This window comes from Miniopterus natalensis, chromosome 19 (assembly GCF_054644295.1).
Source record: "Miniopterus natalensis isolate mMinNat1 chromosome 19, mMinNat1.hap1, whole genome shotgun sequence".
In the NCBI taxonomy this organism is placed as follows: domain Eukaryota; kingdom Metazoa; phylum Chordata; class Mammalia; order Chiroptera; family Miniopteridae; genus Miniopterus; species Miniopterus natalensis.
This window is the reverse complement of record NC_142099.1, coordinates 16108592-16121628: the sequence shown is the minus strand read 5'-3', so window position 1 is coordinate 16121628 and position 13037 is coordinate 16108592. Positions and strand designations below refer to the sequence as shown.

At 43.5% G+C, this 13037-nt stretch overlaps 1 protein-coding gene across 2 annotated transcripts in view; it reads right to left on the bottom strand.

The window, feature by feature from the left end:
• Positions 1–13037, bottom strand: part of DNM3 (dynamin 3) — a 348064-nt gene that overhangs the window by 30908 nt on the left and 304119 nt on the right. For both annotated transcript variants that reach the window (XM_016221402.2, XM_087827594.1), the window contains exon 17: positions 2050–2214. In XM_016221402.2, the coding sequence (XP_016076888.1) occupies positions 2050–2214 (165 nt within the window). The remainder of the gene's footprint in view (positions 1–2049; positions 2215–13037) is intronic.

The window sequence follows — 13037 nt, the reverse complement described above, 5'->3', positions numbered from 1 at the left end:
CGGCCACTGCCCGGAGGCGGGCGGGGTGTAGCCCCGTAGGAAGCGGCGCTCACCGCGAGGAGCCGGGCAGGGCCATCGCCCGCGCGGCTTTGTGTACGGGCGTGTGTGTTTTTCTCGAGAAGGTGGAAGCGGCATGGATTTGCAATGGGGTCTTTTTCCTCCTTTTAACTAATTTGTGTCCAGCGACTCCTCGCAGCTCCAGACAGGAAGCGCTACTTCCTGTGCCGATGATTTAATGCAGCGCAGAGCAAAGCGGCGTTTGAACCGATGGCGGCCCTAATGACTCTCGGCAAAACAGTGGAAAGATAAATGATACTCAATCAGGGAAATGTTTAAATAAGCAAGGGCCTGGGTAGACCATGGCAGAACAGCCTGAGCTCGTTCAAGCAAAGTTAAGAGGGCAATTTTAAAAATACACAGACTATTTGTTTAGTGCTTTATATTTTTCAAAATGGCATATGGTCACATTCATTATGCTCGCTGACAATTCTGCGAGGCAGCCCCGTGTTCTTACTGACTTTGGGTTCAGAAGTGACTTCAACTCAGACGGGGAAAACGATTTGCGTCCGGTTACACCGTGGGCCGTTGACCAAGCTTAAGAACACAATTCAGGGTTTCCAAATTTTCCATATATTGCTTACCTGGCCTCCTGATACTTCAAAGCATCCCCCTAACCTTGTATGAACACACGAAATGTGTATGAAGATAGAGTTAAAAACAAGAGTGTTCACATGCATGCTTGGGACTTCTGACAGTGGAGGGGTGCATATAGATCATGAACAAACGAAATGTCATATTTAGAAAAATGATTTTGAAAGGAATCTTGAAATATGGACAAAGCTTATTATAGGTCTTCAATAGGCAGCCATATTAGTGTCTTACAATTACATTCTTCTTAGTGCTTCATATATACTATCTTCTGGAGTAAGTCCCTAAGCCAGGGACTTTTTTATGACTAGTTATCTTACCTATGGAGGAAACAGATGCAAAGAAGTTCAGTGATGTGTCTTAGGCCATTGGAGCCTACAGAAGAACTGGATTTAGGATCCAGGTTCCTCCTGAATTTTAGGGTGGGCACTTTTCAATACTTCGCCATCTAGCTTTAACTTGTTACAAGCAAATGCTCATAATCGATTCATTGGTTTAAACAAAAAGGTGTCCTTAGAGGATAAGTAGGAATAAAATAGTTGGTGTCAGACTTTTCAAGAGTCAGAAAAACCTGCTATAAAACACCCCATTATAGCCAATCTCATCTGAAAGATAATTCCCCAAATAACTCGGGATTTTATTTGTACTTGAACAAAGTAGCTGCCAAAAGAACCAACCCGGACCACCGTATCGTGACTACTATAAAGATAACCATGAAAATGGAGAGATTCTACACAATACAGGTCATCTGATGGCTGGCCTAGCGGGACACTTTGGGACCTGTGGCTGTATCAGCCTTACCTTAGAAAAGGAGAGGTGACTGGCTTTGTACCCCAGGTGAAAATAGCATTCCTTAGCAGGAGAAATCTGGATCCTAAACCTGGTTCTGCTTTAGGCTCCGCCAGCCTAAGACAAATCATTGAGCTTTGCATCTGTTTCCTCCATATGTAAAATACCAGTCATAAAAAAAGTACCAGGCTTAGGTACTTTTTAGCAGGTGAAAATGCTCATATTAACATATTGTGTGCGTGTGTGTGTAAAAAATATATTTTTTGCTTCTAATCTCAATGTCTAGGAGCCAGGGCATCTGATTTCATTGCTGGCTTTGCAACTAATTTATATTCCGACCACAGCGATGATCTGCTATCTTGTGAGCAAATTCACACCATTCTAGAGAAGACAGCCAGTAGGGACCACCACAGCACTGTGGCGAGAAGTTGTACGTTTTCTTTCCTCGTTCTCTCACTGGCCAGCCACTTACCACTTGCCATGGAAAATGATGAACTGGTAGGAGGTGCTTCAACCATCCAGAAAATATCATAAGGAGAATAAAGGGAATGTGAGCAATGTCCACAGCAGGGCGGGTTCGAGGTTCAAGTGAGAGGGGTCACAATCACTTACGTTATTGATCATCAGGTGCATTATCGTCTTTGGAATTAGGTCTCGGATACATTTGTTGATGATCGACATGTAGGAGTCTACCAGGTTGCGAATGGTCTCCACCTGCCTCTCCAGTTGGGGGTCCAGGGAAAAGTTTTCTGCTTGGCCATTCTCATCATTTTCAGTCTACCAGAAAGGAAAGGAAACGTGGATTATTTCACATTCGTTTAGAAGAGAGAAAGACTCCAGACGTGATCAGATGATCAACTTCTGTTCGCTGTATTTAGAGTTATGTGACTAGCTGGTAACGTCTTTATGACACAGCCATTAATTCTGAAAAGAGATCAGAACCGGGCAGTTACTAGTCCTCCTGTAGCCTGCCACAGTCTAATTCTGAACGAATGCAGGGATGAGCAGGCAGATAAACAGCGCACCTGACGACCTCCCTCTGGAGAGCAATCTAACCTTAAGCCATTTGCAAGCTGGCCCGGGAACGGAATCCAGCCATGTGTGCGGATGTAAACCTCTGGGAGGGGTCCCCGGGGATTGCGTAGATTAGAAATAACCTTGGTGTTTTCTGGAGCTAAGTCCCAGGTCTCTCTGAAATGGATCAGCATTTGGATCAGCCCAGATTTAAAACTAAATCTCCTAGGCCTGGCCTGGGCCCAAAATAAGAGATATAGAGGATAATTCATTTTTCCATGCACTTGCTGGAATTTGTTACGTAAATTCATGCTTCTGTCATCACTACCAAAGGCTGGCTCCATTGTGAAAAACGTACAATTTTAACTTCCAACTTGTTACTCTTTGAGTGAAACAGAACACAATCTATACTCAAAGAATGTATTTGTGCAACAGGAGAGAGGCATCTGTTTTCTATACTGTGGGACTTGAGCTAATTAATTTTGGCTTCTCCACCAGAGGCTGGGCTGGAATGGCATCTTCGTCATTAAACGCTGACCTATTGGCTTGGCATTGAAATCAATTTAGAACAAATGGTCTCCATTTCAAGTCAGGTTGAACCAACTAAGCCCCAGAACATGATACAAATATTGTTAGTGGTCTGGCTGCTTTCTAGCATTTGGAAAGATTTAATTACGAACGCAAAAAAAAAAAAGGGGGGGGGCTGGGTGGGGATAATTTATTGCTTCCAATGTGAACATGAAATGCTTCTCCTTGGAAATGTACATACTTTGATCTGCCAGGCTTTCAATCATCCAATCCATTCTAGGAAAAGCACTGTGCTAAATGGCTTAAATGGATTTATAAATGACAAGCTTTTCCTTAAAGTTAATATGCATATGTTGAAGGCTGCAAAATCAACAATAACAAAGATAGAAATCTGTTCTAATCATTTATATAGGCTTCTCTTGCTCAGAAATATCCAACACTTTTTAAAAAATATTAAAATAATATGTGCTCACTCTAAAACACAACAGTCATTTTTCAGTCCTGAGAGTATGACCTCATGCTTCAAGGACACGTCAAGGACATTTCTGAGGCATCTTACCGCTACTACAGCAAGGTAAAGGATTGGCAGTTTCAACAATGACGGTTGTTCCCCAATACTCTTTTGTTTTGTTTTTTAATGGTCTTTGGTCACTGAAATAATTAAATCACGTGTTATGTAGTTCACTTATTAATTTGTGATATAAGCACAATTGAATCTGGGACGAATAGGTGAAAAATTAAGGCCATAAAGTGGTAAAGTGACAGAGGAAAGGTCAGCCATAGCAGTGAGAAAAGCCACTCATGTTCCCAAACTTCTTTCCAGAGCAAAAAACCACTGCAAAGGTGCTCCATGCTGAGCCCAAATTCTAAGAACCAGTGGCCACTGCAGTGTGGTTTTGAAGGTATTGCATTTGAAAGTGAAAACTTAAGGTTCAAAGACAGGCTCTATCATGTACTGGTTGTGTGGCTACACTTCAGTTACTTAATGTAACGGAGACTCAGCTTCCCCATCTTTAAAATGGGGATACGCTTCCCTGGCGAACTTTTGGAAGCTAAATGAGATAATACATATGCTATGACCTAGCCAAGGGCATTGTGGGTGCTTAATAAATAAATGCTAGTTTCCCACTTCCCTTTGCGAATATTCATGGGATAAGAGTTAGAGAGCTGCTTGACTCTCAACACACATTTTGAAAACGTAAGGTAAAAAAATGTGAGCATAAAACATTTACAATTCAAGCAATAGAAAGATGGCAAACTATATTCTTTATATAGGTTTTCTGCAAGCTAGTCCCCTTGGGCTCCCCTCCTCACCCTTGGTCCACTACCCTTTCTAGACAAGCTCCCGATGGCCCCCAGACCCCTCGCCACTCCCCGCTCTGTACTTCATCTGTGTCTTGTGCTCACTTTTACTACTTACTACCCAGCCTAGTTCTATGCTTCCCCCATTAATCTCTAGCGTCTTGTTTATCTCCCCCTTCTCAGCACAGAGCTTGATGCAAGAGAGAAGGAAAAGCAGGAGTTAAAACCACCAAGGGATTTGCCTAAATCAAGATAGCTGTCCAGTACATTCAGGGTCTCCGAGGGTGCCTACTTATTGGAGAGACTGGAGACCAGAGAAACTCCAAGTTGAGGAGTTTGGATCCCCTACTACCTGATAATAGTATGGATGATAAAATGATTATGAAATCATGACTATAAGTGAGAACAGATGACCTACAGCTTTGCAAGGAAAACATCTTTTACATAAAGCAGTAGAAATGTCCGTAATGGATACAATACAATTCACCTCTCCTCTGAAACATACTGGGATTTTGCTGTTGTATTTGGCAGTAGGGGGTGATGGCATTTCAGCATCAACACGCCTCTCTCAGAAACCTTTATTTTGTTCTAGGTACTGTGCTAAGCACTTTACTTAGAAGATGTACACCACAACGTCAGGAGGCCGGTACCACTTTGTCAACCTACAGGAGAGCATGCTGAGGCTCTGAGGGCTGATTTATTCAATAAATGTAGGATGAATGTAATGTTAAACCAATTTCTATTTTTCCTTAGGTATAAAAAATCAAGAAGTATTATGAAACAGTGCAATATCCATAATATATCAAGTCAGTTTTGTAGATAAAATAATCAATGTAAAAATGAATTTCTAGGAAAAATATGTCATTGAAGTACTGACATTTGTAAAAAAATAAATGATTGAGCCAAAATAGAAAAGCAGAATAAATAGCATTTATTAAAAGAACCTCCAGGAATATGAAACACCAGGAAAATTATATCACCGCCCACAGTTTCACATAGGTACACTGAACTTCGCCATTTCAGACTGTTCTTACCATTCAGCCTTGCTTTACTTTTTGCAGACCAAAATATGCAAAAGACCCTCACTTTCACTTTTTGAAACCAGATGCAATTAAGCAAAGTGTCGGAGTCAGTGGAGAACACTGAACAGTGTAATCCTCCACACTTAAAAAAGCAGCAGCAGCGCTCCAGAATAACCAGTGAAACCATCTGAAACTCTCTTTAGCTCTTGGGAATACCAGTAGGCATGCGGTCAGATGCGAGTCTTAACCATTCTGATAACAGCATGGACGTGATGGGGAGTTGCAGAATTCAGAATGCAAATTTAACCTCTTTTCTGATTTTAGAAAGAAAGGAGGAGTAATTGTCCCCTCCGATATGTCTAAGAGGAATGGGGAAGATGTACATAGATGGAGTTTTTCTTTTAACTGAGTGACTGCAGAGAGCAAACTCTCGCTTTTCTCTAACCCCAGTTCTAACCAAATTCTCTCTCCTGCTCTTTCCTGCATGTACACTGTGTATGACTGTATTTTTTCTTTGTTTAAATTATAGGATTGCAATGGGATTCCTTGCAGTCTAAGCACCGAAATAACAGATGTTTAGCATTATCCTCATCAAGGGAATGTAAAATAAAAATAGTAATTTGTCTCTGATCTTTGAGGCAAAAAAGAATGGTCTGCAAACATTTAACCTTTTATGAGCAGGTTCATTGAGGCTGTTTACAAAATGTAAATAATATTGTGAAAACCAGCTTTCTTCTGAAAAATACAATGGATAGGCCTTCTATTGCACTTTTTTCTAATAGCTTTTGAGAAGCCTAATGCAATATGAACAATAAAAAAATAACAACTCAGCCCTGTAAATGTAAAATTGTTTATAAAAATGGCTATCCTAACTTCCCTACGAAACTATTTGCACAGCATTCAAAAGCAAGCTGTTTTCCAAAATTTTAATCTATAAGCTTTCTCCTAAAGACGTCAAAACGTTAAGAGGTGAGAGAATGTAATAGTCAAGTGAGAAATAATTTCCAGCAAACCTTAAAGCATCCATCGCAGCAGCTCTAGGCTTGACCAGGATGTCTATTTCTCATGTGGTTTCTTTTGGTCACTCTCCTTCAATCTCTTATTTAATCATGTCATACGCATCTTTGAGGATCAATGAAACCATCTAATAAGGCTCGTGACTGCAACTCCTTAAAGGGGGACTCACAGGAATCCGAAGTACCCTTGCGCCAATAGGTACATAAACCCACTACAGAGCTGGCGAGGGTTTGCGGCCTCTCTTCCCAGCGGCGGGCAGCGCTGGACAACCATCGACCGTGATTTTCACAGCCAGCCAACGCTTGCCCCCTTTGAGCATCTCATTATTGTTAGGCCATTTTCCACGACCTCAAACAAAGAGCAAAAACATCATTTAACTTTTTCGTGGTGAACCAGGCCGTCGTTATGAAACTACTGTTACCATGGTGACGCAGCTTTGCATTTTCCAGCCTCACAGGACAGAGAACGTTTTCACTGAAAACCTGTCTCCACTCCCACCCCTGATGTCAGAGGTGGAAGGCCATGGGAGAAGCATGCTCCAGAAAGATTCTGAGGGCAGTCCAGGCTGTGGTCTGGAGCTCCGGGCCAGGTATTTCATTCACTGAGACAGGGAGTATTTATTCAGTGTCTCAGGGGGCTGGGAGAGATACAAAGGGAGTCTAAGAGCACGGGCCTGGCTTGCGAGCTGTCCTCCGGTGGGGAGGGCACCGTGATGAGCTCAGGTGACGTGGCCTTCAGAGGAGCCTCCATGGAAGGCAGCACTGGAGATGGGCCTTAGGACTTGGTGAGATTTCAGCCTGGGACCGAGGGAACATGCTCATTACTTCACCCTTGGTGCCTAGCACAGTGCCCTACATATAGGGGGATCTTCATGAATACTGAGGAATAAGTGAAGGAAAAACCCCATTTCTAGAGGGTTAGGGTTTCTGTTTCAGAAGGAACCTGACAGACTGCTCCCCAGGTAACTGGGGTATTGCTATCGGTACGATCTCTTGGATTCCTAGAAGTGGGTTATCCCCGTAGAGCCCCGACTTTGCCTGGGCGGGATAAATAACATTTGCATCCAGACTGTATTTCAATTGATATGAAGATCTTGATGACTCCGTCTGAGGAGGTGCGCAGATAGCAGCTGAGATTGTAGTCAAGGTGCTGAGAAGCAAAGGGGGATCTATGTGCATCTCCAAACGCAAGAAATATCCATAATACAGGAGAAAACACCAAGCTAACCTGGTCCAAGGTAGCCCGTGGACAGCCACGAAGTTGGCAGGCAGGACCGACACTGTCTGCTCACTTTACTACCTTTATTCTTCCCTGACTCTGTTTCGTTACCTGTTATTACCTTTCTATTTTTCCTGTAGCTTCTAGTCTCTTTTCTTATGTAAAGAGCATCATAATAAACATTACAAACTATGTAAAATCAATGTGAAATTAGACAGCCATTAGGAAAAAAGCCCTCAGGACTGTAAAGAGGCTAACGTGACTAAAAAGAACAACAACAAGTGTATCTTATTTTTTTTTTAACTCTCATTCAGCCCAATAGCTCCTAACAGAATACATTTCTGGGTGGTGCCAGGGCATGTCTAAGCCTGTAATAAAGAACTTGGCGATGACAGCAAGGAACAAGGAGGATTTGGAGGAATAAGGAGTGGGAGGACTTCCCCTCTATAACTGACAGTCATTGCATTTGCATTTAAGCTGCCTTGAAACAATTGCTTTTTTCTGCAACTGTAAAAAACAATGTGAGCACGAGGATCCTTAGAGAAATCTGAAAATTCATGGACTCTGTCCTGAGATCCTCCTAGAAGTTACAATAATTCCAGCCTAGCTTTTAACCTATCAAAAGGCCCGTATTGCTTTATGTAACGGTAAGTTCATGAATATGAAAGATTCACATATCAAACATTTTAAACACATTGTTGAACGTTGCTATTTAAACAATTTTACTGCAAATTTTTCTAAAATTATGAACATTTGGGGAAGATTTCAATCTTTATGTACTGAGTTTGCTTACCATAAAATAACCTTTCACCCAAACCAATAATGGTAAAAACAGAATAATTTAAATGGTCTCTTTAAAAATAATCCCTCCTCTCACCATAATTTTTGGTTTCAGATAACATTAGAGGGCTCAAAACTGCACACACGTGGCTCAAGGTAGCATATAAAGCTAGCTCTACACAGTATTAAGGGAGTACGTGTCATTAAAATTAAAAAGGAATGAAAATAAATAACTATGGATAATAATTCCTATCATTTCCACAGAACTCCCGTCTGATTCAATTATATTTTCTGTATTACTGCCATGAATCCCACCTTCTACCAAGTCTATAGGAGAATTTCCAAATCGAAGACTCTACCAGGAAAACACCTGGATCAAACACACATTTGCAGCCCTCCTCAAAGAGAAGTTTAAAAACATCCACCTGACTCAGACGGATTACCCCACGTGCCCAACCTGCTTCCGTCTGAGGGACCTTTTAGAACAGCAATAAGCGTATGAACTATGGAATCAGATGACCTCTATCTGTATGTTGGCTCTGTCAATAATTAGCTTTATGACTTTGGTGAAATTAAAGTTAAGACATTCCTCGGCCTCTCTGGGTTTTAACTTTGGTGTTGTTAGAGGGGGCAATGTTAGCACCTTATACATTTCAGAGGGCAAATGAGATAACCAGGAGAGGGGCTTAGCATCACACCTTCCACACAGCAAGTGGTCCGTCCAAGTGAACCATTTTTATTACTTGACAAAAAATGACATAAATGAGTTAAGTGACATCTGAGTTTACGAAACTGCAGGTAAGAGTACTGGGCTGCTTCATCCACTTGGCCTCAATGGTCTCCCCAAAAAAGAGGTGGCATGCTGGCCTAGAAGGAAAGGGAGGGCCTGACTGGAAGGAAGGTGACGTTGGGACGAGGTGCCAGGTGAGTCAACCAGCAGGTGAGGAAGAGGAGGCGGAGCTCTGTTAAGTGTTGGGTCATGAATCTGCAAGAGCCCGGATTTTCGCACCGAGTTCTGGAAGGACAGAGACAGCAGACAGTGCCTAGCCCCAGCATTGACAACTGTTGCCAAGAGCTTCACCGCAATCACCAGGGAATAGTTAACGTGGGAGGGTGGGGGCCATGCAGACCGACGCCTCAGAGGACACGGAGATGATGAGTGTCTGGGCTGAGGACAGCACCTACCACCACCTGGCAGGCTGGGCTCTCAATGGCTTCTGAGAACAGGCTTCGAGGACCGCGCAGAGCAGGGCTGCCCGGCCCCACCCAGGGGACTGAGTGGCCTGGTCTGGCCTGAGGCCGGAGCAGCTGTCTTTCTCAGAGCGTCCTGGGTTGGTGCCTCTGGACCTGGGCAGAAGCAGAAGGGGTCAGGGGCCCGAAGGTTCTGCTGAGGCTGGAGGGCAGGGCGAAGGGAAAATGCTATTTAGGGTCTCAGGCCTGCACATTCCCAGGAAAAAGAAGGGATAAAAGAAAGTATCTGTGTTTTAAGATCCAAATGTGATCTCAGCTAGTTTCCATTGGCCGGACGTCACCATTCCCTAACTGACGGTCATAATTGGCACCGTGGTAGGCGGATGGTTGAACCGTAAGGCACAAGTTACAAAGCTGCCCTCTAGTCTTCATTTCAAAATGTTGCCCATCCCCGGAGAGGCTTGAGGGGCCTCAGTGGGACTGACAGAAGGCCATCGCGGAGAGGACACGGGACAGACAGGAAATCCCGCCATGGGGAGACCCAAGGTCAGCCCTCCGGACAGATCTCGGGAGACCTGCTGTGGGAGGGTTTGGAACAACTCTCTGAATTTGATTGTAAAAATCAGGCGTAGCCCTGGTTTTCTTAGTAGCCATTTATGGACCTCATTCATAAATCGGGCTAAGAGGTTTTTGAATTCATTACATTTCCTGCAGTACCACCTTTTGGGACTAATGAGTTCCTTAAGCTTATAACATGCTATGTGAAGTAGATTTCCTTCCATTTGCCCTAAACTTACTTCACTCTGTTTTAAAGAGTGCCCTCCTTGTCCTAAAAAGAAAGAAGTAAGCAAGACTGAAAATGAGGACTGGCAGGGCAGAAAAGGGAGCTAGGTGTTACAAGAACCGCAGACTACCTTAAATCCGCAGTGGAGTTTTAAGAGGCAAACATGGCTGGAATGCATGACCGTGACCGAGGGGCCGAGGGGGCCGAGGGGGCCGAGGGGGCCGCACACAATGGCTCCATTGTTCCGGGGGCTGCCCAGACCCTTCCAGGGGCCCCGCATCCTGTGTGGGGCTCAGCTGCGCGAATGAAAGGGAGAACCTGACTGTTGAGCAGATATCAGCAAAACGGATTAAAACACCGGAAGGGGGCCCGGAAGAAAAATGAAACAAATTTGGGTGTTTTTCAGGTTAGAGAAAAGGGGGTCATTCTATACAAAAAATACCCAGGATACTATGCACATGACGGAAAACAGTTGCTCTGCGTTGGGATTAAAACACGAAGAGAAGGAGCCGGGCTGTAAGAAGGAACGCCCTGACACTGGCAGTTATATGCAAGATTGAGAAACTGTGCAGTGTATTTTTTGAAAGCTCGTATTTCCAAAAGGATTTGGGGTTCATCTTGCCTTGTACCTGCCTCGATGGTACAAAGGCAGCTCACTGAGCTATTTACTCAGGGGGATGCGGTAAAGGCACGAAACAGATGGAGATGTAAGCATTTCAGAAAAGAAGGGACTCTGTGGTTAAGATATTAATACGCGTAATTTTTAAGACTACGAGGAAACAACAGATATTTCAAAAACATGTTAATAGCAGGAGCTGCGCAGCAGACCAAAGTATCGGTTGCATTTTTTCCCCCCTCCGAGGTCTTAGCACAGAGTCGATTATAGGAAAGTCTTGTGTTTTAATGGAAAATAGGGCAAAGGTTACGTGTAACAGGAATCCAGTCATGTGGAGCTTGCAGAAGGCAGGTTAGGCTCATAAAACTGCTCATTAAAACGCTCTGTTCTGAAGCAAAAGCAAATAAATGAGCTCAAGGAAAAGAGCCACAGAAATCGTCTAGAAATATTTCCATGAAAGACTGTGAAAATAGTCCTCCCCAGTCGTAAGAAATGTTCAGTTATTGCTTATACAAATAGCCACACTTAAAAAACTTTTAAATACCTTCCCTGCATTGCTGGTTTTGACCTTCTGCCAAGAGCTACTTAATGTTTTATTTTTTTTTAAATTTTTCTGAATAGACCATATGGTGAACAAAAAATAAAAAGGTACCCACACCAGGAGTTTTTAAAACAGCAGGAGCAGAATAGTTTTGTTATGAACTTCCACCCCCAAGTTCTGGTTTAAACTTAGCAACTTTATAAGTTCCACACTGGTTGAAAGCCCTAATCCCAAATTACAGAAATGGAGCCCAAACACTGTCCAAGATTTACAGGGCTGCTACTCTCTACACTTCACTATCTCATAGCGTAGAAAACGCAGATTGAGGGATTTTAAATTAAACAGTAACGGCAGGCTGGCCAAACAACGAAGACCAAGAGGACTTCTAGAAGGCAGCTCACCCCAAAGCACTGAGACAGACAGTGCTTACACAGGGGCTGGCTGGTCTAGACGGCCTGAGGCCAAAGTCAACACCGGCAGCCAGCAGGCCCATCACCTACGAGGAAGCTGAACAACTTGAGGCTGATTAAGCATGTGCATGTATGGGGGGGGAGGTCCAGATGCCCATCTGATTTTTAGTGCAAATTCAGTGATGCCCCAGGCTCGGTCTGAGTCACCAGCGATTGACCCGAGGGAGGCTGTCTCAAGGAACACGGAAGGCTCCAGAAAGAAGCCAGCGCATGAGGAATGTGGCCTGAATTCACACCCGGCTGCTCTATCTGTGGTTTTTCCTTAGGCCATTTCCATAGCCTGTTGGACCCAGATGAGTTTGGAAATTTTGCCACCTTTTTTTTTTTTTAAGTGGAAGGAATTACCAATGGTAATATTCTTTTTTCACTTTGATTTATTTTATCTTACAAAAGCAGTCTGGGGCTTGCCTGTGAGAAGCAACGCATCAGACTGAGAGGATCCTGCTCAAAAGCAAGATTGGATCGCAAAAGGCATCCTGCCATCTGAGAGTCTTGCAGAGATTCGGCTAAAACAAAAATACGGAGCTCTTGTACACAGCTCAACCAAACCTCACACCCTGTGAGATAGCCCGGGCATTTGACAAACACATCTTGGCAATGAAGGCTCATCTCTTTAGAATTAACCATGAAAAGGGGATTTCCTAATTCACCCAGCTCTAGCCAAAACTCTCTGCTGCTATTTCCCCCCCTGGCCTCTCACCCACCTTAATTTTGGAATAATGCCCTCTTCTGCTTTAGATTTTGAAAATTATTCTTTCCACGGTGGTAGTTTACATTTTTACCTACGCGTCAGTCTCTCTCTCTCTCTCTCTCTCTCTCTCTCTCACACACACACACACACACACACACACATTCTTGCGCAAGTTAGCAAGATTTAAAGCCTCTCATTTTTTATTCTTGAAGCCCCAAAAGGGAAACTGTTATTCGTGTGCCAAGGAATACAGCCATCCATTATTTTCTTTCTTTCTTTTTTCCTTGCATATCCTCCCAATAGGATTAAAGGCAGTCTGGGATGTGGGGTGAGGAGGTAGAGGAAGAGAGAGGGGTGGGAGGGAGAACAAGATGGCATTTTAATAGCCTCCACCATGCTGATTCGACACAGTGGGGACCTTGTGCT